Genomic DNA, 25589 nt, shown 5'->3' with positions numbered 1-25589 from the left:
GACATGTATTAAACATTTATTATTTTTCAAAGGAATGCTTACACAAGAATGGATATCAAATCAGACATGTTTGATCTATGCCCAAGGGAAACAATGACCTGTAGTCTGGTTTAAATAATACAACCAAAGTTTTAATTAAGCACATTTTTTCTAGTAAAAATATCAAAACAACTATAGTTATGTGTGTGTGAGAGAAACAGAGAGTGTTTTAAGTCCATTGTTGACACATCTGAGCAGAAGCAGGTGTCTTAGGCTGTAGCAGTGGGAGCATACTGCATGGATAGTCTGTCAAACTCATTCTCCTGAAGAAAAACAAAGAGCAGAGGAAACAGTTGAACACCAGGAAAAACATCTGACTATAGGAACAGCTGTGCATCGCATGGTTTGTTTGGTAACAGCATAACCCTGTTTCAGCATGTTTATGTACATCTGCACACTTGTATACTTTTGACACAATGTGTAACAAAGGCTAACTATAGTTTAATGCTCTAATTGGCTTTTCTCCAAGGTCACCTCAGCTTGACCATCAAAACAACCAAGCCTGGTAGTAAAATTATAAACAGAGTAAAGGTTATGAAGGCTTGTTAACAACTGTGAGTGGTTTTTTGTGAACCCAAATAGCACTGGCCACCGGTCAGAGGTGTCCTCATATATTTTTTGATTTTGTGTTGTTTTTTTTTTAATCAGTAATCACTCTACTCTATCAAAAGTTCAAAAGCAATAATGGCAGTACAGTTGCACAGCAGTCATGAATGGATGGTTAAAAGAGAGCAATTAGGAAAGTCTACCACAATTACAGTGTAACAAAGCACACTGAATAACACATCCTGACATAAGCAAGTTACCTTGGCTAAATAGTCCTTGAGGAATGGGTGAGCTCTGTGTGCATCTTTCAGCTGGGAGAGGTACCGATTGGTAACCTGAGGATAGAAGTAAATAGATCACACAAAAGGTATACAGTGAAAACAGTAAACAACAGCGAAAGAAAAAACTCCTGAACAAGGTTTTAAAGATTTTCAGGGTATTTAAAACTGCAGAACCAAGTAAAGGTAATGAAAGCTTGTCAACAACAAAACCTGTTTTTCAGTGCCTGAAGCACACGTTTCTGCAGTTTTGTTTGTTTTTGTGTGTTTGTGTCACATGAGAAATTTTTGCAGTTGTGTTATTGCCTGTGCTCTACTCTCTAGTTTGAAATGAATGAGGCTTGTTTATTAAAAAAAAAAAAAAAAAAGGTGATGTTTCACTCAAAATCCAAAGCTTGTTTGCATCTGTTGGCCGGCCACTGTCAATAAAATAAGATCAAACCACAACGAAACTCTCCTGTCTCAGCCTCTTGGCTAAGGCCATGATGTACTTCAGATACTGCTGATCTTTGTATAGTTGTGTTAAAATTGTTCAAACTGCTTTTGTGAGATTTCTATAATGATGGGAGTGAGTGGAGACAGAGAACAAACCCTATTGCATTAACAGAGCACAAAAGTAGCTGACTAAGACAATTAACAATATTTGAACTTCCTCCATCGTCCGGAAGCCATTTAATAGGAGGACTGACAAACTTAAACATTGGTTAGTTTAGATTACACCATTTAAAACTCCTTTCAAAGATAACTCTTTTCTAACATACCTGAGGATTAGGCTTGTTTGTAAAAAAAAAATGTCTACATAATTCCAGTTAACCTTGGGTGAGGTGTGCTAATCAGTGGTTATCACAGTTGGAAACTTTTTAATGATGGCTTTGAGTCAATGGTCAGCATTATACTGCATTACTATCAAGTCCATCAAAACTAAGGAAGATAATTGAGTCTTTATCTCATGAACTCTGAGTTCCAGGGTATATAACTCACACATAGCACTAAACCAGCAAACATGCATAGATGACACTTTTTTATGATAGAAAAACAAACACAATCAAGAAATTGCCTGACCGCATTTTCCTGGTTTAATCAATGCTGCATAACATTTCTGAGAAGTGAATCTTGCACTCATAAGAATAATGTTATTGGACAAAGATTTTCCAAGACTTCTTAGAACAAGGGTGAGTTTGTCTATAGGAAACTGCAAAATGGATGGCTGTTAAAGAAAGTGCTCTCCTTAACAACTTTGGGTCTAAAGTCTCACCTCGGGAGCTTTGCCCAGGTGCTGAGTCAGCACTATGAGGTTGATCAACGTCTCAGGGTGGCTGCTGTCCTAAAAGGGGGAAGACAAAAAGACAAAGATGACTAGGAAGTCAGAGAATTATTCTCACAAAGCTAAATAGTCAAGTGGGAACTAGACAGTGAAAGTGAGCAGAATTCTGTTTAGCAGAAATGATTCATTTCTTCTGTCATAAGTACAGCAGACAACAATGTGGTGCAGGTTGCTATTGTGCAGTGATCCAGTCTAACACATCTGCCATGAAAGTAGCAGAAAACTATGTGTTGCTCTAAAAGTGTATATTTCTGTACTCATGACTCAAACACTAAAACTTATGTTTATTAATTCCATCTGTCACCATAAAATCATTTGTATGGTTTAGCTAGGCAGAACGTGAGCACTGACGTTATTAATGTATAGTCACATTTCAGTTCTGTTATGTTCTGTGTGTTTAGTGAGAGATAAAATCAATGAAAAACTAATTCTTTGTAAAAATTTAACCAGTTAATGCTGCAGTATGACTCCCACTCAAAGCATCATTAACCTGGGGCCTACCTCATGAAGCAGGATTACTAAATTATCAAAGTTATCTAGATAACCGACATGAGGTATTCCAAAAAGGGAGCTCAGAAAGTTGACATAAACAGCTGATTTAGTTTTAAGCTCTTTCACAAAGTCATCTCACAATTCATGTCGTCTTGCTAACATTGTTAGTGTTAACAGAAAACATGTTGCAGAGAGCTGCAACATTTATAACCACAGAGCAGAGATTCAACACATTCAACAGTATTTAGAAAATATATAAAAAAGAAAAAAAAAAGAAAAAAACCACAACCAAAAATTCAATAATTAGTTCTATATTGTGAATTGTGCACAATGGTCAAACCGTAACCATGCCATCTGCTGTTACAATGTAGGCAGTTAATTTATCTTTTTTCGTGTCAAAGTGCACTACGGCTGCACAATGAATTGAAATATAATTAAAATCACAATATGGCATAGTGCAATGTCCAACTTGCAGGAGCTGCAATTTTTTGTTAAAAGTACAATGTGTCACAACATACCATAAATAAGCCCTGTGTTGCTACAAAGACGCCCCAGGCTACAAATCATAATCTCCATACATAACAGAACATGCTTGTTTGGTACAAGCCCAGGCAAAAATCACATCATCATCGTTTAAAACATTTTTCAGTGGAAATGAAATTCAAAAATGACTATTCCAACTGAAACCATGACTCATATCGCAAAATCTGCTAAAATAATCACAGTGATTTTTTTTTTTTTTTTTTTACAAAAAAATGGCAGTGAGGAATATCATCTTCGTGGTTGAACCACACTTAAATAATATTTCTAACAGCAAAATCTCCCACTATAACGTCTATCGCTTCATATTATGCTTTATTGTTTATTTCACTGTATCACAAATCACACTCTTCAATATAGAACAGAGTAATTCTGAACAGGAGAAGGACTCGGACAAAGCGAGGTGCTCGTACGAAAAGGAGTTGCTTCTGTCACATGGAGGTGGTTTGGGTATCAAAAGTCTTACATGGACCAGAAAACCATACTGGGAATTATGCCACAGATGGTCCCCACAACAGACTCAAACCCCACTAACCTCTTTTACCACCTACACAGGAATCGTGTCAAACAGGACGGATGAGAGCCACAGAGTGCTAAAACAAACCACAGGTTTAGACTCTGCAAGATGCTTTTGCCTGCAGTCCACCAAAAAGCAAAGATTCATAAAGATGGAAGGATGTAATAGCTGCTGTTACAACTTACATCTGCAAAGACATGGCCACAATTTACACTGTAGAGAAACGGGGTTTTGGTGATTTGGTGCTATTACATGACTCTACCCAGGATACACAGTTTACAGAAAACGTGCTATATCATGATGATCATGACGTTATCTGGATATGAAAAGACCTATATTGAGATGAGATTTTACGTTATATTGCACAGTCCTAGACATTTTTTGTTTTGCATAATACCCCCTCTTTAATATTCCCTTACTCTAAAATCATTTTAATGCATCTTGTGATGAGGTTCAACCCTGTACCTATAGTTCCTCTGGCACAAGTCCCCTGTTTAGCAGCCATTTAATCATGAAGGATATGAATCTAATACCAGCCTCTGAAACAAGCCATCAAGATGGTTAACTGAATAAACAACTGCCCATGTATTTACACCACAGTGTGTTCACTGTCAGTTAATATTTAAGAGAGGAGGAGACAAAACAACAGAGACAAAAACAAAGCCTCAACTGTCATCTAACCTTGTCAAGTGCCTCCTGTAGCACCCCCTCAGCCTCCTCCCACTTATTCTGAGCCATGTAACAGGCCGCCTGCCCATTGAGAAGCAGCAGTGTAGATGAGTACTTGTCTGACATCTCCTGGAAAATGTAGTAGGCATCCTGCAGCTTTTCTCCACCCTGCAACAACAAGCAGAATGCAATAAAATGTAGGCAAGAAGAGATATAATCTGAGTGTTAGTCAGTGACCATGCTGAAAAGTGCTTAATCCCAGGTGTTTGATTGTTTTTGTTTTGCTGTTTAATGGTGTAGGGGTTACCCACTGCTACAGAGTTGTAAGCACTATAGTTTGAGCAATAATATGAGCAATTTCAAAGGAACAAAGTCCTTCTTACACTGGTCATACTTTTCTATAGCCATATACTGCTCCAAGAAATACTACACACCCCCCTGCCTGCCAAATATTTCAAACCTGATTGCAACTTCAGTCAATCACAGTACAACGTGGATATTCATAATGTGATTAATTGGAACTTAATGTACTTGGTATACACACAGACACATTATGCGATCACTCCATTATGTATGGGGGTGGGGGGGGGGTGCAAATAATTAATGATAGAGAATTATTCATAAATCAATTATAAATTTTGGTGCTGTTATACAAATGAATGGATGTTTGACTCCTCACCACAGCAATATTAACCCAGGCTGTGGCCAGCTGTGTGAGAGTAGCATCCTCATCCTGCTCCTGCATCTTCTTCAGCTCTTTCCTGGAAATGAGAAAGAGACCAATGCCATCATTATTTGAGAAACACAGTCCCAATTCAAAAATAAAGTACATAACTTTGTGTGAGAAAAGCCTCTTTTGGCTCAGACTTAACCTTATATACAGTAGATTTCCGGTTAGTTTACAATGAAGAATACATCCATTCTCATCATGAAATTACTTAACACAGCCAGAAAATACCAGGATGTTTTCAGATAAAAGAAGCTGACCTAACAATGCAATGCTAATCTACTGTTTATGAGCTTAGCCATACCTTGCCAGGTCAACACGATCCAGACTCAGCAACACCTGAATGGTCATGGCCATGCTGAAAACCAAACAAATGATTATGTAATTTTGCTCAGTTTCATGTTGCTGTCTTCAAAATTAAAACAACCTCACAAAATCCAGTGATCCATCAGAGAGCTCTGTGGAGCAGGTGTGGTAGGTGAAACTAGAATTTACTAAATTCTTTGTGTTTTATCTTTTGTGGTAAAATACAAAGATGGTGCAGTTCTGTGGCTGGAGAAACCTTCTATATAATCTTTTTTGAAAATATCAACCTGTTTAGTCTGAATGCACCATTGTGCATTGACAATGATGATGCAGTTTTTATATTCATGTACATATTACCTGGGTGATTTAATGACCGCTAAATGCAAGGAACAAAGATGACACAAATTTACTATGTGATCTTTGTTGCAATTCCAATAGAAGTAGGTTGTACCTTGAACAAGGTAACAGTCTTATTTTATTTTTTTCTATTCTTTATGTGTTTATTTGAAATCAGTTTGGATTGCAAACAAAATTTGCTGACACTTTTTAAAGTCAACTCTTGATCCCTTCTTACCACTCCAGGCTTTCTCCTTGGTGCAGAGTCCTGAGAGCAGCATCGGTGTTCATCTCATGGAAGTAGATGGAGCCAGCCATGAGGAGGAAGGTGGTGTTAGCGACATCCACACTCTTAGCCATCTTCTTGTCTAGATCAGCAACAATAGCATCCCTGCACAAAAAAGGAAAATAGCAGCAAGGAAATTATCCAGACAATAAGACTTTAAACTCCAAACTAAGCAAAAAGCTGAGACAATCAGCTAATACAAAATTGAATTTAACCTTGTAAAGGCTGTTGCTGGGTGATATATTGAGCGTTTAAGAGATACAGTATATTCTATAATTTGTAATAATATTAATTACCTGGGGTAGGTAATAATTTACGTGTTATCTGGTGCTTAGTCGAATTTTGATATCGAGTAAAATAATTCCTCTGCTAAAACTATAAATGGATGTGTAGAGTTTTACTGTTTGTACAGCATACTGACAAAGTGCCTATGTTTTAGGCATATCGTTCAGCTCCAAGTTGAACTAAATGTCAAATGCAAGCTCTTACCTTTTGCTTTCACTGGACAGATATTCTGCAAACATCTTGACAGCTTGAAGCTCAGGCGGAGAATTAGCCTTGATGTCATCCAGGACAACAGCATACTTCCTCTGAAATAGCAGAGAACACAGCAGGTGAGGGTGAGCATGTTTTTAATTAGTGATGGTGAAATATACACAAACTCTCGGCTAATGACAAGACACAGATCAGTGTGATACATACGTTATCTACTTGCTAACATCGCACTCAGACTTACCTGGGCAATGTATGCTCTGTACAAAAACATGTCCCTTTCAGTCTCCTTCTCTGGTGACGACGGCTTCAAAGACAAAACACGAGGTGCAACAAAATTCAGGGTTTAAAAGAAATATTAGGTAAAAAAAATATATTTGTTTGCATTGTTGCTCGCAAACGCAGTGTTGGCTGCTGTGAGCGAAAGAGGCACAAAATGGGGAAAATGAAACATTTCAAAAACATTCAGCTATTAATTCACGTTACCTACCTTCACTTTCTGAGCTTCGTTGATACATTGTTGATAACTACCGATGTAATAAGCATTTTTCACATCGAAGAGTTCATCAACATCACCCTGCTGCGCCGCCATGTTGACTACAGACAACTTCCTGACACGTAGCAAAAATGCGTCACCTAACTGCTTGGTACTGAGGATTGTGGGAAGTGGAGTTAAACAAGAAAAACACCGACGCATATGAAGACACTCTGTCAGGGGGTTATTATGGGGTGGGTTAATAGTATAACAATTTAAAATATACCACATTGTGTTGTTTTGCCGTAAAAATATCTCCACATAGGTACCACTGCACTGTTATGTATCCATTTTGTTTTTATATCAACCATGAATGTACTATTTAGGGCCATGCTAGGCTTTTTATGAAAGGTGAACTGAAGGCTACTGGGCTCGGTGCATTATCTGATAAATGGCGAGTTAATTCTCTACCCCTCCAATAGCAAATTCTCAGACATGCAGATGTACATTATTGTGGCCAAACTGTAATCCTCAAAGGAAAAGGCAGCTAGGCTGACAAATCAAACTTGTTACAAGGCATGGCCAGGATAACCTATTCACTGACTAGATGTGGTATAATTAACGATACAATAAGTCAACTACTATCTGCAACATTTGATGGTTAGTAATCACTCTCACTTTTAGATGCATTTGAAAAAACTGAATAGTTTTGAGATTTGGACGCTTGGTCAGACAAAACAAGGAATGAAAAACAATTGTAAAAAATAATTAAATAAAAACAATTGTATGTACATGTATATGTTTTAAAATATTTGACAGTACTTTAATCTGTAATTCTTGTTATTTGTTGTTTTTGATAAAGGCATGCAGAATTTTTTCACTCACTCACTTTTTGCATATTCAGTATCCCCACTAGTGAGACTTCAGTACACTTAGCCTACTGTATTTCCCCCGCTCATCATATTATACCACTAGAGGACGCACCAGATCCATTTCACCACTACAGGTGTTTTACAGTAGCCTGTGTTTTATTACGACAGAGACCTGCAGCTAATACTTAGATATACAATACGAAGAGTATGGGGTAGTACTACAGTTGCTGACCGTGGGTTTCTGACAATGTAGTGCATAATATCCATACAATAACATTACCTCAGCGTTCAATAACAATGCATTGCAAGGTTATTTTGACCACGGGAATTCCGGTGTCCTCATTAGACAGATGAGGAAAAACTTCCCCTGTCCAGAAAACATCCGCTGACAAAATCTCTCTCACTCGCTCTCAATCGCTCTCTCTCTCTCTCTCTCTCTCTCTGCTACCCTAGGTAGTAATTAATATAATTACTAATTAATGTTAGAAAATCACATGCAAATTATGAAATAAAAAAAAATAATTTCAGTATTGTATTTCAGTGATGTGTAACTTAACGAGTCAGTAAATCATTTTGGCCATGACAGAAAAACTGCTCCCCACAGTTCCTGCTCATTGTTCCCTTAACACCATTTCCTCTGGGAAATTTTCAGCCTTGGGACTGTGAACTGGACAAGGATAATTACTGGAAACCCTAATGGGGGCAGGGAATGTGCTGGCTGTAAAACGCTCCTTTCTTTGGGCTTGATTGGGCCGGTGCCCTCCCCCTTGTTGCGCCCTCATTGGCCCAAGCCCCCATCAATCTGTTGATTTCCAAGTCCCCTCAAGTTTGAAACTTTTTTTTTTTTTTTTACAAGGAGGTGGAATCGGGTTACAACAAACTCTTGTAAACGATCTCACAGCAGCTGAGACAAGGAAACACTCTTTCAATAATTTACACATCTGTGCCTGATACACCGCTACAGAACAAAAACGGAGTTACGAGAGGAGGAAGGGTTTTTTTTTTTTTTGTATCGAGGAGATCCAACAAAACAAGCTAACAAACAACAAAACATGCTGTGAAGAGACTTTTCCCTGCGCTGCCAGGATGAAGACTTGAGAGATTTTGTTCAGATTAACTTGTCATCTTGTTGACTGACCACTCCTGTGTCCCACTGAGCTGAGAGAGGAAGGTGAGTCCACCTTGTCGCAGCTTAAACTTAACGCTCGACCAGTTTTTAATGAAACATTTAATCAACGGACAATAACGGCCACAGCAACAGCCAGATCTCTTTATCAGAGGCCTGTGGTCAAATCACTCCTGAGTCAATTGACCGCTAAAGTTAACCTGTGTCAATTTGGAACAGCCTTTTCAAAGATGGAGCAGACAAAATTAAGTTAATAAGAAGCAGTTTTGTTTGCTAGGTCAGTTATCTTTCTTTCACAGGCTGTATTTTTAATACTAAGTTAGCGGAAGTAACGGTCAGTCTTGTTTCGAGCAAATATCAGTTGGGACGTGATTCAAATATAGCATTATGATGATGAAGCTAGCAGCAACTGGCAACAGACACGCTTTCAACATGTATGGTGAACAGGGCCATTACAGTGGGCGATTATTTTAATAATAAAACTGATTTATGAGATATTGACATAATGCAGCACACACTGGCAATATTAGAATTCAGTGACCTACAATTAAGTTTGTTTAAATTAGAAACTCATTACCGTTCAGCAGCTAGCATATAAAGTGATGAGAGGATAAAAAGAGCATTCATAAACTGAGTTTTAGGTTTTTCAAATCATGTGGTTGACCACATTTAACACATAGGCTTATAAGGCACTGATAAGTATCCTGATATCTTGTCAGCTGGTACACCCATTTGCACCAATGTAATTTTAGTTTGGATTGAACCAAGTTCCTCATATTTGTTGGATGTTGCAAGGAACGACACTGACAAATTTGGACATGCATTGTTTTTTGTATAAAACGATTTTTTTTGCCACACAGAGACTGTGCATATTAAGTGGTCAATAAAGACAGTATTTGTAAAGAAGCTTACGTTTTACATTCATTATGATTGCACAATGCTTCCACTATGGAGGAAGTGTAGGAGAACAAGAAAATAAGGATAGATAAAGAAGATGGATTTATCCCGGCTTGTTTGAAAGCACAGTAAGACTCCTTGTTGTTTCAGTGTAATCCACTGCAAACTAAGAGAAAAGGGTGACACATATGTTTTGCAAACAGTGATATGTTTTATAACACATTGCTGTGTTTACATTGTAAAGCTCCTCTCCAGAACAAGGCTTGAGTGTGGATGAATAGCTAGACTGTGCAGTCTGGGCTCTGGCAGGTAGTAGCACACATTATCATGCATAGCCTCAACAGACATGTCAAATGAATTATGGCCTTGCATTAGCACTTGGAGTTGCTTCTCTCCTTGCATTAGCAGTGTCAGTGGTGAAATAGTTTGGCGTATTTCAACCCACTGTGTTTTAGTTGCCAGGGCTTCCTTCGTGTCTTTTGTTGTTGGTAGCACCAGCTGAAAAGCAGAGAGCTGACACAAGGCAAAAATGAATATCACAGAATAACTGTGGGTCTAGTAGAATATCTACCAGTATAACATACATATAGGCTTAATAATCTAGATCTGAAATGGTTAGTTGATTGGCAGAATTAGTCACCAGCTAATTTGATAATTGATTCATTGTAAAATATACTCTAGCTGATTCTCAGTTGTGAGTGTTTGCTGCCTTTCTCTGTTGTATATCTTTGTATATTGCATATCTTTTGATTTTGGACTGCTGGTTTGATAATGTGATATTTGAAGGTGTCTCCTTGGAAATTGTGATGGGCATTGCTTGCACTATTTTTTTCTGACATTTTATGGGCTAACTCAGTTGTTCCCAACCTTTTTTGGCATCTGATTGCTTCAAAAAGAAGGAATGTCTGCATTGTAAATTGAATATCTTTGAGTTTTTGGACTGTTGGTTGGACAAACTAAACTATCTTAAGTTACCATCTAGAGCATGTGATGGCCATTTTTACTATTTTCTGAACATTTATTGTATCAAAGGTGAATTGGTTAATCATTATGATGATTGATAACAAGAATAATAACCGTCATTTATAGACCTAAAATAATGGTGGTGTCGATTGCCCTGGGCAGCATGGAAGTATAGTGAAAGTGCAACATAGTACAATAGAAGTCCATTTGTTTTAGATTTCATCCATGACTGGTTTTAATGAGTATTTGCTTTTCTTCATTAATCATAGCTTTGTGCTTCACAATGGCTTTATAATTGTTTCAGCACAATATGACTCTGAAAGACAATAAATAATATAATAATATACAATAACTGCCCAGCAGGATTAAGCAGAGGCTTCTGGGCCTCATCTATGTATTTTTCAGTGTAACTGTATCTGTGCAGATCCCCTCTGTGAGTCTTTTAGAATAGGACAATACAGTCACGTTGCCAGACATTCCCCATGCAGTGTTATTAGGGGCAGAGCTTGAAATTGCAGCAATAGTGGTAGAGACTCTGTTGTTCCTGCAGAGGAGAATCCATGGTAACTCATTGACAAGACAAGAGCAGTGTTTGACCTGCTTTTACTAGGCTGCAAAGTTCAGCTGAGCACGCAGGTGGCCTGCAGTTTCCCTGGAAACCCGAAACACTCGGAGCATGTGGCCTTGTCTGAAAGAGCAGAGCCACATCACCTGCAAATATCATGCCATTGTTTGAAATAGAGAGAGTGAGGGACAGTGTCATCTGCCAATAGACTGGACTCATTTGAGATCCCACTTGAGTCATGTATTAGTCACAGTCATGTCCTCTCATATTGGCCCCCCTCTGTTTTCACTCTCCATCTCCATCCCTGCTGCTTTTGCAGCCAAGCACACTGGTATTTGCCACTCCATTAACATACCAAGTTAACAAATTATGCTCTCTAGGCTCGAAGTAAGGAAAATTAGTCATAATGTGCCCTGCTCTTATGGTGGCCTTAATTAAAATGTCATTGGCCCAGACATCAGTCATAGCTCAAGCACCGGTTAGCACCTTGATTATGTCTTGCCTTGTTTGCAGTGCTGTTAAGATGCTAATTATATTGTAAATAATATGTAGTTAAAACTTGGACATGGCAGTCAAAGTGAAGTCACGTAAGAGTGGAATGGCCTTTTTACTCTTTGTTCTATATTATTCTTTCTCCGTTCACAGATATGTTATATAAAATCAGCTCAGTTGTAACCATAAAACAACGCACACATGAATTTTAATGCTAGAACAAATGTTGTCAGTGAGTGTTGTGTTGGCCCCTGGGCAGAGCAGCAGTTACTGTATTCCCAGCCTTATTATAAATGCGTAACTCTGACTGATGTTCCTAAATTAACGTTATCAGCTTGCAGCCACTGTCTCTTAATGTACTGATAGTCCACCCTTTATCCCTCTCTCACATCTCTGCCCCAACCTGTTGCACTGTAGCAGACTCCTCTTAGCCTCGGGTCTATTTTAGTCCAAATCGGCAGGCTGAATTATTTATCCCCGATCCATTATATGCCGATGTGTTAATTATTAATTGTTCAGCGGGCTCTGGCAGATCTGAGAAAACTGTTAAAAAAAGGGTAGGACGGGGCACGGTGTCTGAGCGAAAGGCGCTGATTGCCTCCTTTCTCAGCAGATCTGCACACATCTTCACAGATGATGACTGTGTGGGAAGATTAGAATGCAAACGCACACAACCATCATGCAAAAATCGACTGCATTTGAAAGCCTGTATGTAGCATGTGCTCCTATGTGTGTTGCATCTGTTCTGGACGCAATTATGGCTCTTGTGTCAGAACTGCTGGACTAGATGGGTGTGTGTAGAAAGAGAGACCATTACACAGACGCCTGCCATATACAATTGTTAACACACACAATGTTCCCTGCACTGCCTCTGTTATTAGCAGTCAGCACCTCCTCTGTTATGCAACATCTCAAGAGAAGAGTGAAACAAACACTATAAAACTTGATGAAAGATGAAATTGCAGCATTCAGTTGTCCTGAAATCCTGCTGTTGATTCCCTGACAGTGAAGTGGTTCCAGTAGTACAGCTCATTTGAGTGGTTACTTGTCCTCTTTGAACACAAAGCACGGATGTACCTTATATAACAACCAGGACTGTCTATTGTTTCTCAAATCAGTGACGGATTATATCATAGCCTACAGCACATGAGAATATGTGGAGGAAGAAGTTTTCTCATTCAAGATTCCCTGATATGAATTCATTATAAGGACATACGTTTTTTTTTTTTTTGTTTGTTTGTTTTGTTTTTTTGTTTTTTTTCAAACTTCCTCTCAACAACCCACAATTTTGTTGTCATTTTGTTTTTTTCTCGCAACTGTGCAATGTTGTGTGAGACTTTATTGTAATTGGCAGTGGAAAAGGTAGGACAGTAGTACCGTAGACTCCATTTTCACACGTTGGCTGTTTCTTAATTACATTTTACTTGTGGGAGTTCTACCAAAAGGCAGCAAAGCAAATAGAATATGTACAGAGTGTGTACACAGTCTATTGTCATCCAATCCAGTTCAACAGCCTTGCAATAAACATTTGTCATGTTTATTTTTTGCTGGCACCGTGTCAGAGAGGTGTTGATTCATCTTATTGTTATTGCGTGTTATATTGTGTTGGAAAGTGTTAATATTATTTTGCCGTCCTCACAAGTGCTGGATTATATATAATATGATACTGATTGTTTTTTGTTTGTTTTTTTCAAACAAAAATTGCAAAAACTTCATAGTTCCAGCTCCTCAAATATGATGCTTTGCTCCTGTTTTATTTTTTTTTGTTTTTGTTTTTTTGTCTAGATTTTTTTAAATGATTAGTTTGTGGACGTAAAACCAATCTGCAGTGATAGTTGATTTTTTTTTTGTTTTATTAAAGAGAGCCTTACAAATGTGAATAGTTGTTGGTTTTCTTAGTCTCCTGTGACATTAGACAGAATATCTTTGGGTTTTGGACAAAACAAGCAGATTTAATATGTCACCTTATGGGAAATCTGTTCAGTTTTTGAACTGTTTTGAGCCTTTAAAATATTCTATTTATAGTGTTTTTCATCTATTGGACAGTCGACAGCAGCAGGAAACAGCAGGAGGGAGGGGATGGGTAGGGAAAGAGGGGGAAGGACATACAGTAAAGGTCATCGACTGGACTCAAACTGGGGACGTCTCAGCTACATGGTATGTGTCTCAGATCTCTGGATCACCAAGGATTGTGCTTTTGTGAATGTGAAGGACTTGAATGAAAAAAGAAAATAGAAAGAAAGAAAGAAAATATGAATAAAGCCTTAACATAGTCTTTTGATTAGACCACAGAATACAGAGCTGTTCTCAGTTATCAGTTTTTTGTCTGTAGCAGTGAAGATTTTGTCTGCTGATGGAGTCCTCTCTTTAAGGTCAGAGTGCCCCAATCCCAGTGACTGGTGATCCCTGAAGAGCACAAAAGTCGTGACATTTTCTGCTGCCATCAACCAATCACTTGTAATATGAAGTGTCATGGAAAGTTCTGCAATCTCTGCCAAAGCTCTTTTAGCAACTTGCAGTGTCCAAGCAGTGTAGAAACACATTCTTCACCGGTTCTCCCTTTGTGCTGGCTGTTATCAGTATCCACCAAGCTGTTTGAATTGGCAGCAGGTATTAGAGTGGTGATATTTTGGGTGCTGTGGCCTCTTCTTCCTTATGAGGCATGATGGCATGGTCTAGAGTGGGCAGAAGCTACAGGTGTATCCAATTTCTGGCCCTTTCTCACCTGTCACACCTCAGCTTTACTTTGACTGACAAGTGAATATAGTCAAAGCAGAGGCTGCATCCTGGATTCAGCTCAATACCCCTCTTGGAAAACCAATGCCACGCTCACATCATGTTGGATTTACCCTAAATATGAGCAGGCCAAAGGCAAATGCATTTTGCAGTTCATATCAAGTATCATTGAATGTTTATGTTGTATCTCTTGATTTTATGAATTGGTGAGCCAATACAGGCGACAAAAACCACAGCAAGTTCACCGATTTCAGATGAACAGAAAATATCATTATAGTACTGAAACAATTGATAAGTCGATCAATTAATGGTCAATTTCAGTAAAGGTATTCATCAAGGAAAAATGTAAAGAAATTGCTGTTTCCAGCTTTTCAAATGTCGGGAATTTCAGCTTTTCTGTGTTTTAGATTGTTATATTATAATTTGCATAGCTTTGGTTTCTGGACTGTTGTGTGGACAAAACAAAGCAATTTGAAGTTGTTTTCCGAGGTCTGTGACACTATTTCCATTTTCTTCTGACATTTTAAAGGGTGAACTAGAGGTTTTCAGCTTTACTTTTTCTTTTTTTTGTGTGTGTGTATGACCACTTAAAACGAAACTCAAGAGCTCAAGAGACATAAGTTGCAAGCCAAAGATGGATTTTTCCTTGTCAGATTGTTTTGTTCAAAGCTGTAGTTTGACATTTTGGGAATTTCGCTGATTCACTTTCTTGCTTTTAGATGAGAAGATTGATATCATTATCATATTTGTCCAGTAAATATAAGGGTAGCATAAGCAGCTGGTTAGCTTAGCTTTCGTGCTGGACTATGTCTTTTACATCACTGCTTCTGGCCAAGAAATAGCCCAGCACAAAAGCTCTTTAAAACCTCTTTTTTTTTTTTTTTTTAAGGGTGAAACAAACAAGGTATAAAGTTTCAATGAATGAGCTTCAGAGGTGCTGGTAGTTGGATTTTGTAACCTTTGAACAGAGCCAGGCTAGCTGTTTTCCCTCTGTTTTCAGTCTTTGTGCTAAACCAAGCTAACCAGCCGCTGGCTGTAGCCTTGTTTGTTGTTAGTGTGTTTAGTGTTATCAATCTTTTTGTATAACATTTGGGAAGAAAACAATTGAGTGTACTTCCCAAAATGGCAGACCATTCTTTTTTAAGTATTTTAGAGGCACAAAGACATGAAAGTATCTGGTATTTCACGAGAAAAAAGAAAATATTAAGAGATAAGTCAGAAATAATAAACTCTTTCTCATCCTTTTAATCATTCTAGGGACCCTTCTTGGGTCCCGATCCACAGGTTGGAAACGGGGGTTAAAGTATTAATCAAGCCCAAATAAAATGAACAGATTAATCGATAAATGAAAATACTAATTATTTGCAGCCTTAATGTATAAATTAGTAATAATGTAATATATTTTTCATTACCGTACAATCACCTTGAAGAAAAATGAATAGCGTTTATTGATAGGTTTTTTTTTCCATAAATAAATATAATTCAAATAGTGGCATTTAGCTAAATTACACAATGTGTGTAGTTTGTAGGTTTTAAGTTATGAAATTCTTCAACTCAAATTTTTTCTGACCTTATTCACTGCGTCAGTCTCAAAGGTCTTGACAGTGGCCACATTATAGAAATACTAAATGAAAATGGCAGACAGTAGGAGTTGTCATCCCACTCTTTCCCTTTTCTCTAAATGAATTTTGAAAAGCTTTCGGCTGAAGCGTCCCCAATCCTGACATCAGCTTTACCTGCCCTGAAGCCCAAAGAGGCAAGACAAATGAAACATGGATAATAAAGGGCCTCTCCAGCTTCATCTGACCCTGCTTCATTAATCCTCAAAGGACTAGAGAGGACGAGGAGGTTATTTCTTCATCATCACAACCTCTTTTTACCTCGGCCATGCAGACTTTACAGTGCTGTCTACACCTGCAGGAGGGTGAGAGAGTCCTAGGGTACATTACCCAGGGACTCTCTCACTGTCACAAGACATCTATCCAATACTGTGCAGGGTCTGGTTTCATTTCCATGAGTCATGTTTGCTGAGCTTTGGTCCTTGTGAATGCATGCTGGCTTGTTTTGAGTGAGTTGATGAGTTTGTAGCTCGTCTAACTGCTGTAATTACGCTGAGTTATTATGCTGCAGTCTGTCTTTGTTTTTCATTTCACTTTCAGCTGCTTGGCAAACCAGGCCTGTCAGTAATGTGCATGTATGTGTGCAGATGTTTGTTCTTGTATGATTTGTGTGTGCTGTGATGACTGTGGCTTGTATATTTTTGCAACAACTCTCAGCAGTGTTTGCTGCTGACATGTCTCGTTCTGCCTTAAATTGGTTACATTATTGCCTCTGTATACTATGGAGACATTGTGTCAGGGTTGGCCAGGGTGTCGCTGGGCACTGGACTTCACAGGCTATTTAGATTTGACACTAACCACTCTCATGCTGCAAAGTTACCAAAAAAATTATTCCTTGATCAAAAACCTTTTCATCACTCTGAGCACTTTTCCCTTGAGGATTTTTTTTTTTTTTCATGAAGCCTTTAGTTTCTTGCCTTGGGGAGATGAAGGGGAGGAAGCAAGTGCCACAGTGAGGATTTCCCTCCGTCCTCAAGATAAGAGTGGTACGGGGCTGTTATGTCAAGCTTCAGTTTTAAGTGAACTATCAGACAGTGCAGCCGTGTTTAAAATGTTTGTTTTCATGGGTATGAAAGACAATCACTCCTCCCTATCTCATTCTTTTTCTCTCTTTCTGTTGTTCATGCGAGTTGACAGCTATGATGGCTGTGGTCCCAGGCGAGAGTGGATTTTAATGAGCACTATGAAATCACCCCCACCCCCCCACCCCCCAAATCTGAGAAAGAGGTTGCTTTTCTTAATGTGCCCATTACCCATTTGCACTTTCCTAAACTCTTGTACATCCATCAGCAGAGGCGTGAAGAGGCAAGAGAGGGAGGTAAATGTAGACTCGCCCTGTTGCTGTAAGTGATTCTTTTCTTGAGGACTGTTGTGATTAGAGGGTGACAGCAGGACTAAGCGATTGTTTTCAGTTGCTCTTCATATAGAAATAAATATCTCGAGTTCTGTGTATTTATTTCTCTTTTTTTTAGCCTGATCATTAGCGTCTCTCTCCTTGTTATCCATTTCACACACATTGCATCAGAGCAGGATTTTCTGTAACAAGTGCAGCTTGGCAAGTTAAGAGTTACAATCACGCTGAAACGGTCGATGGGATCTGCTAGTCATCCTTGATCAGCACGGTGAGAGGCCCGATTTAACATCCAGCACCTGCAACGAGAGAGGGAGTAAAACTAGATTCAGTATGAGGCAGTATATAAATGACCTCTCATTCAGCACCTACATTTCCCCCACGTTTCAGGTATTGATATATAACACACCCCGTCCCTTTTTTTCTCTCTGCCTCGGTCTTTGCTCTCTTTCTCCTCATGTGTCTCCTCCCTGGGAAGCATCCTGCTGACACTCTCCAAGGAGTCTTATTGATATTCTTAGAGAGGCATTGCGACGAGAGAGAGAAAGAGCAGAATGAAAGTCAGACACTATACTAGCACTGCCTTCTAGTACCAACAACAGTAAAAGTCGGAAGTCACCCAGCAGGGATTTGTCACCACTCATTTTTTCTGCTGCACTTTTATTATTCTCCAGCACATGGATAGGCAGTTTACCAGTCAAACGGATTTGCAGTGAAGCTTTAGTGTTGAAAGGATATTGTATTAAGATTAATCCCCTATTGTGATGTGAAGGGGACACTTTGCTTAAACATGATTATTTTGTTTTCACTTTGGCAGTTGCCTATTAGGCTACAGTTAGCGTTTCAGTGACAGGGAGATGTACGAAGGAAATAAGATCTGACTGGTGAGACTGTTTTTATGCTTATTTTTTTTTCTACTGAGGTGAAGATATTTGCATGTGTATTTCCTTGGTTCCTCTGAATCATCACAATAACATTAGGTATCATTTTTCATACAGGTGCCTATGAGTTGGAGTATGACACAAAAATAATACTTTTATCCAGTAGCTTACTTTGAGAAATACAAACATGTTTTTCTTCAAAACCCTTTTTTCGTCTAACAAATGAAGCAGAACCTTTCAAATATTCAAGGAGGCTTAGGTCCTTCCCCAGACTGTGACTTTCACTTCTCTCCTGCTTATGGTTTTTTTTTGTGAAGTGGAATGATCAGTTATTGTCAACATGTGTATGTGTAGGACATACATGTATGTAGTATGGACACCATGAGGATCTGTACCACATTTTGTGCCAATCCACCCAGTAAACACTGAGATATATCACTGGTTAAGTGGAAACTTTGACCTGATGGTGGCACTATAAGGAAAAGTCAGAGGATCACTGTGGTCATTAGAATTCGTCCTGTAGAGACCTTGAATATCTGTAGCAAATTCCATTGCTTTTTGTTGCCTGTTTTCTCTCCTCTACTCCCAGGTTATCCTTGGAGACGCGTGAAGGTGAGAGACGGGGTGTACGGGAAAATGGATTCGTTTTTTATTTTTCAAAAACAGAAAGTACAAACCTGTAGAAGTGACCTGCACAAAGCATTGAGATGCGACTGCTGAAATGATGTGGTACGCTGCGGACCTGACCCCCACTATTCATGAGCCTCCATCATGGGCGCAGCTTTTCACTGAGTCACCCAGCATTACCTCACAAACATCAACACAGACACACAAACACACGGCATCATACATAAATCAAGCCGTACGCGTGCAGTGAATGAGTTGCCGCTGTCTGTCTACTGCTTACTTTTTCACACACGCATGCACACCTTGTTCTCTGAATGCATTCAGGAAATGAGATGTCCAGATTGCGCTGTCTGCTCTGCGTGGTCGTGCTGTAACTGACTTTTACTCCTACACGCGTAATGACACATTCTTCGCTAACTACCTTGTAGGCTCTGAGCCAGAGGGTTCGGGGACTAATTTGACAGCTGCCACGGCTCATTATCTGATAAAGGGGACAGTTCTTGGCCCTGCAGTTTAAACAGTATTAGTGAAGATGTTATTTGCAATAACCTCACACATTGCAGTGCTGTCAGTGTAATATGTTTGGCCCTTTTTGCTTTCAGGATGAGAAAGTTTAAACGGATTTTTAAGGAAAGGTTCCTCTCATTTTCATTTCTAGTTGGATGGTAACTGTAGAACACCAGCAAACAAACATGTTTGCTCACATCATTTCAAAAGGTTTCTGCAGGAAGAAAATGTCTGCTGCAATGCATAAGCATTTAACAAGACTGACTTCCTCTCTTTTCTCTCTTGTCTCTATCTCATCTTGACTCAGACTTGACCATGGACTCTTTCAGCACCAAGAGCTTAGCCCTGCAGGCGCAGAAGAAGCTGATGAGCAAGATGGCAACCAAGAGCATGGCCAACCTTTTCATCGACGACACCAGCAGCGAAGTGCTGGACGAGCTGTACCGCGTCACCAAGGAGTACACCCGCAACCGTAAAGAGTCCCAGAAGATCATCAAGAACTTGATCAAGATGGTGGTGAAGCTTGGAGTGCTCTATAGAAACAACCAGTTCAACAGCGAGGAGCTGATCCTGGTGGAGAACTTCAGGTATGCAGGAAAAGCCATTAAAGGATTAGTCTGACATGTTGGAAAATGTGCTTATTTGCTTTCCTCCCAAGAGTTACATGAGCAGATTGATACCAATTAGAGCTGGGAGGCAATTCGCTTAGCTTAGCATAAAGACTGGTTCCAAAATCCACCTACCAACACTTGTAGAGTCACATGACAACATTCAGGAAGTCACCGCCCCCAGCTGGTGTTTGTCAAGAAATAGTTACATTTCCCATAAAACCATGATATATGCAGTATATCTCCAGACTGATATATCTCAGCAACTATTGGATGTATTTCCACACAGCTTACTACAGACACTCATGGTGCCCAGACGGCAAAGGTCAAGGTCACTGTGACCTCACAAGGTCATGGTAGCTTGACGCTCTAATGAATGACATATGGATATAAGGCACAAACATTTGCTTCCACTCAAGAATGAACTGATTAGAATTTAGTGATCAAAGGTCAAAGTTCAAGGTCACTCCATTGTTAAACATGAGAGATATTTCATCAATCTCTTGGAAAAGAGGCAGATACATGTATTTTCCAAAATGTTTTCTTTAAAGGGACTTAAATGAAGAGCTCCTACCATAAAATTAAATAAAGTTAAATTAATGAAATAATGAAACAAAAAGGACTTAGTCCTGTTTGAGAGCTTAAAGTGGAGAGGACTGCAGTTCAAGAACATTTTTTGCCTGCTGATGGAAGCAAATTAAGGAAATTGGTTTTTACATCAGTTTATATATTTTCCACTAAAAGAGTAAAACTGAGCTTGGAGGCATGTGAAGCTGACATAAGTGCACAGTATGGAGAATGGTGATTATGTTAGCATGGAGATGTATCGCTGTGAAGGACAATACTATAACTGATATATGGGGGTTGTAAAACTTTTCTAAAGAAAATCATAAGACAGCAGTTTCTATTTTTACATACTTCTGCTGCTCCAGTCAGAATTAGAAACTGACAGCCTCTCCTCTCTCTCTCTCTCTCTCACTCTCTCTCTCTCTCTCTCTCTGTCTCTCTCTCTCTCTCTCTCTCTCTCTCTCTCTCGTCGTCTCACAGGAAGAAAGTCCACACTCTGGCCATGACGGCAGTCAGTTTCCACCAGATCGAGTTCACCTTTGACCGCCGCGTCATGAGCGCCATTTTGAATGAGTGTCGTGAACTGCTACACCAGGCCATCAAACGCCACCTGACAGCCAAGAGCCACTCGAGAGTCAACCACGTCTTCAATCATTTCGCCGACTGTGACTTCCTGGCCGCTCTCTACGGGCCCTCGGAGGTTTATCGCGCTCACCTGCAGAGGATCTGTAACGGTGTCAACAAGATGCTCGATGACGGGAACCTCTGACCTCTGTTTGCCTCGTCATCAGGCGCCTTTACCTCTAGTCACCCTTCTTATACCATCTTGTAGGTTTTATTCTTTTAAGGTGACAATCATGAACATTTTATTTTTAATTTGTTGGTTTGTGTTTGTGTGTGCCTTTCAGATATATTACTGTAACACTGAAATTCTCTTGGCTAGTTAGTCCAAAGTCTTTTTCTTCTCCAGCCTGACTTTCTGTTATTTCACAGGAAAACAAAACCCAGCAGATGCTCTTTTTTAATGAATGTAAAACTCCATGCTCTAATCAGTATATGCAGGGGTATGAGTCTTGACAACTGTGCCTTGGAAAAAAAGACAACAACAAAAAAAGATTTTCTTCATTCCAGGAGCATTATCATTGCTCTCTTACTTAATCAAAAAGACATGAATCCAGGCACAGGCCTCCAGTTATATCTCTGTCAGGTGCCTTTTTAATGGACGAAAATGTTTCTGGGAGCACCAGGAGAGGAAGTGAATTTCTGTCTTTTCCAAATACCCAAAGACATAAAGAAGTGATTTTTTTTTTTTTTTTGGTTTGTTTGTTTTGTTTTTTTCTAAAAGTAGTATTGCACTCAATCCTGAACAAGCGCTGTACTGTACTTTTGTGCAACAGTGAAACCATGTGAAGCATGGCAGTCGAGTAATCCTGCTTAGCCTGCATTTTACAGCTCTCACCATCATGCACTGAACTCCAATTTGTAGAGAGGCCAGGCTTTTGTTTAGAAGGCCCTATAAACCCAGTTTTCCTTTAATCGTCTGGTTTGCAGCTAACACAGTAAAGATGAAGTATTTGGGTCATAATGGGACCATAAACATGAAGGAATTTGATTGTGCTGTTTATTATTAATTGGCTCTGCGCTGACTGGAAGGTCTCATCTGTTCAGAAAAACTTCTAGTTTGTGACTGTAAATGTCATAATCACAGCAAGGAAGCGGCACAATGTGGCACCAGGTGCAAAGGTTGCTCTGGCATTTTATCAGATGGGAATAAAGCACTAGAGCTGGCAAACCTCTCGTCATAATAGATGTTGGAGCCCCAGGTCAGCTGTGTTTCAGATTTATTGGCATTGCCTCAGGTTTATCCTAAAAGCACAAAAACTCTGGTTCGAATTCTGACAGATATGAACTAAAAAGACTCCCCATGAGCAGTCAGATGAAAGGCCGGACGAAAACGGCAGCTTGGTGTGTGTGAAAGGGGCCAGGCAGGATATAGAGATTAGAGCAGAGACAAACACAGCACCTGATTGTACTCTCCCACTGCAATTATAGCTCCACGCTCTGGGGTGGTATAATGGCATGGAGCCTGCCTCTGTCGAGCAGCCACTCCATTTCACCACACAGCAGCCTCATGTAATGTGATGGAGATAACCATCTCTGTTTGTGCGACGCATGTCCTTTAATGGCGTGAAAGATGTTGTTGTTTCTTCCTTTATAAAGGAGCATATGAATAGTTACTACTATCCCTCTCCAACCTCACATAATAGCTGTCTCTCCTTTTTGTCTATGTGTTTTTGTATCACTGAGCCTGTCTGGGAGATTGTTTTGTGCTGCGGCCTCATTTTGTATTCTGTGTGTGTGTGTGTGTGTGTGTGTGTGTGTGTTTGTGTGCGTACCTGTGAGAGAATTGGAAATTGAGCTGTGTAATAAGCGCTGTGCTTTTCCAGATAGGATTGCTGAAACTTTAACTTCATCCACAGCAGCTACACCAAAGAAAAGAAGACTGATGTTATTTAGAATTCAGTCTTTTATCAGAGGAACACTTCAGAAAACAGTATGCACTTGATCATTGTGACCCTGCTAATGGTGATAATGAAGACAAAGGTGGTGGCTGTTGTGGTTTCAGTCCTTTTTTTAAATTACTATTATTCACCTTTTTAATTCTTAGATGAGTTCCCTGAGTATATTCCTGTTTGTTAAACCCATTTGATTCTGACTGCATCATTGTGGGAGGCTTTGAAGTAAATCCTTTTCTTTAAGTCCTCCAAAACAGTTGACTTTAATTGTCTTTGGATGCCATTTTCTCCAATCCCTCCACATCTCAGGGTTAGTTTAAATCTCTCTCAGTTTAAAATCCATGACGATTGAAAGATTAGGAACCTCTGCAACAGCCTCACTTATTTTACTAAAGCTCTCAAATGAAGCATACTTTTCACATTGCATTTTTACTATTGTGAATTGTGAGTTTTTTTTTGTTTTTTTTTCACTTATGTACATATGATTGTTTTTCTGTCTCTATATTGTATCCTGACACAACAAATATAATACAGTTTACTTTTTTTAAAACAATACATTTCTTGTCCTTTTTTTTTTTTCTCTTGATCAAGCACTGAGAGAATTCCCATTTGTATGTTGGATGTTGGTATTTTCTGGCCAGATCAGGAAGGTAATCTGACTATGTCTGACCTGGATTTAGTCAGCAAAATCCCTTCCTCCATGCTTCCGGCATTGTTACGAAGCCATGAAAGCAACCACAAACCCATCCGACTGACAAATAATTCAAGTTTGGGTCTTTTTTTTCTTTTTTCTTTTTTTTCAAAAAGCCCACACAGCGGTCAAAGGTTGAACAGGAAATTAGTAAGACGGAAAGACTTCTTGCTTCTGTTTTTGGAAATTTAGACATTCAGCTCAGCTGTAGTTTAATTTCAAGTGTAGCCATATGGAGTAACACTAGGTGTTAATTCAGTTTGAGTTTAATCTGTCATTGACTTTGTGCCGCTTCTCAGACTTTAGAATGATAATTTGCCCTGTAGCACGTCTGCAGATCCTCCCTGCAGCACACTTGAAAGGCTACTGCAGTACCAAGTGCCCAATTATCCTCTAATGGTCATTATCTCAACATGCATTTTTTTCTTTCCTTTTTTTTTTTTTCTTTCTTTTTTTCTTAAGTGAATGCACCCTCGGGCTCAGAGAGCTCTGACTAAACTGAGATGTGAGTTCAGCTCAGTCTCATCTTGTTTTCTCTCTGTGTGCTACCTCCTCTTCTTATTTGACTTAACTGTGATGTCAAATAAAGTAAAAACATCCTGACATCAACTTGAATGATTCATTTGTGCCCGCCTTCTATTTTAGGACAGTTGTGTAAGTGGTAAAAGTATTTTTGGGAGGGGGGGGGATAAAAGTTGAGTTTTATTATTTTTGATTACTTTACTCTGTGTGTGAGTGTCTTGCTCAAACACTTTCAGAAAATTAAAATTTCAAAATGACAGTCACGACTTGATTATCAGTGGATGTGAAAGAGGGCTCTAATACATTTTGGTGAAGCTAGCTTCCACTGGGGCATAATTATCATTTCTACATAATGAAGTGACTACAAAGGAGCTGTCCTGCATCCTAAGAAGGATGGAGCAGAAAAGATGAAGTGTGCAGAGGACCCATTACTCTTTCCACTCGTGTTCAAGCACAGATTACTGAGTTATGATTTGTGGCGAAGACTCCCAACCTGAACTAAACAGTTGAGCCGAGCAGTTGTACTTTTCTCCAGGATCAAATATGACAAAGGGATGAGTCTCTAGCTTGGCTGTGCTCATGTGCGATGCTGCTAGAAAGGACAAACCAAGCCTGATTTTCACGGTCTATCCCTGCAAGGATACAGGCAGTTAGTTTTGGCATAACACTGCAAAGTCTGGCTGCCTGTCAGTGCGGGCACAAACACCCTAATGTTTGAGTTCTGGGTGGTGCAGCAAAACAAACCACAGGGCATTGTGTTGAAACAGCAGGCAACACTCCACATTCATACAACACCACACAGTAATATTTCTAGATTTTCTTTACCATGGATGCAAGTGATAAATGCCTTTCAGGCCCTAATGAGTGAAACAGGACTGGGATTGCTGCCAAAAGATGAGTGGCACTACAGAAGAAACTGCAAAATGATGCAGCTGTTTCTGTGATGATATCTTTATTATACTTTTCAAATAAATCCAGCAGAGAAATATATGTTTGTTGATTTATGCTGCAGCATAAATGTG

The 25589-nt window shown here is 39.3% G+C and overlaps 2 protein-coding genes across 2 annotated transcripts; one reads left to right on the top strand and one right to left on the bottom strand.

Moving 5' to 3' along the window:
* On the bottom strand, positions 1 to 7201 carry cope (COPI coat complex subunit epsilon). Its single transcript, XM_023400053.2, has 10 exons — positions 7043 to 7201; positions 6797 to 6859; positions 6550 to 6650; positions 6013 to 6165; positions 5437 to 5490; positions 5085 to 5166; positions 4418 to 4573; positions 2119 to 2187; positions 846 to 920; positions 1 to 302 (listed from the first exon to the last, which is right to left on the bottom strand). The coding sequence occupies exons 1-10, from the start codon at positions 7142 to 7144 to the stop codon at positions 249 to 251; spliced, it is 909 nt and encodes a 302-aa protein (XP_023255821.1). The 5' UTR covers positions 7145 to 7201; the 3' UTR covers positions 1 to 248.
* A 1544-nt stretch (positions 7202 to 8745) lies between these two features.
* Positions 8746 to 24654, top strand: tnfaip8l1 (tumor necrosis factor, alpha-induced protein 8-like 1). The gene is made up of 3 exons (XM_023399989.2): positions 8746 to 9070; positions 19971 to 20250; positions 21319 to 24654. The coding sequence occupies exons 2-3, from the start codon at positions 19979 to 19981 to the stop codon at positions 21605 to 21607; spliced, it is 561 nt and encodes a 186-aa protein (XP_023255757.1). The 5' UTR covers positions 8746 to 9070; positions 19971 to 19978; the 3' UTR covers positions 21608 to 24654.
* The last annotated feature ends 935 nt before the right edge of the window (positions 24655 to 25589 follow it).

Source organism: Seriola lalandi, unplaced genomic scaffold (genome assembly GCF_002814215.2).
Source record: "Seriola lalandi dorsalis isolate HSWRI2012SDOR001 ecotype SW California unplaced genomic scaffold, Sedor1 jcf7180002052130, whole genome shotgun sequence".
Classification (NCBI taxonomy): Eukaryota; Metazoa; Chordata; class Actinopteri; order Carangiformes; family Carangidae; genus Seriola; species Seriola lalandi.
The sequence above is the reverse complement of the archived record's forward strand: the minus strand, read 5'-3'. Positions and strand labels throughout refer to the sequence as shown.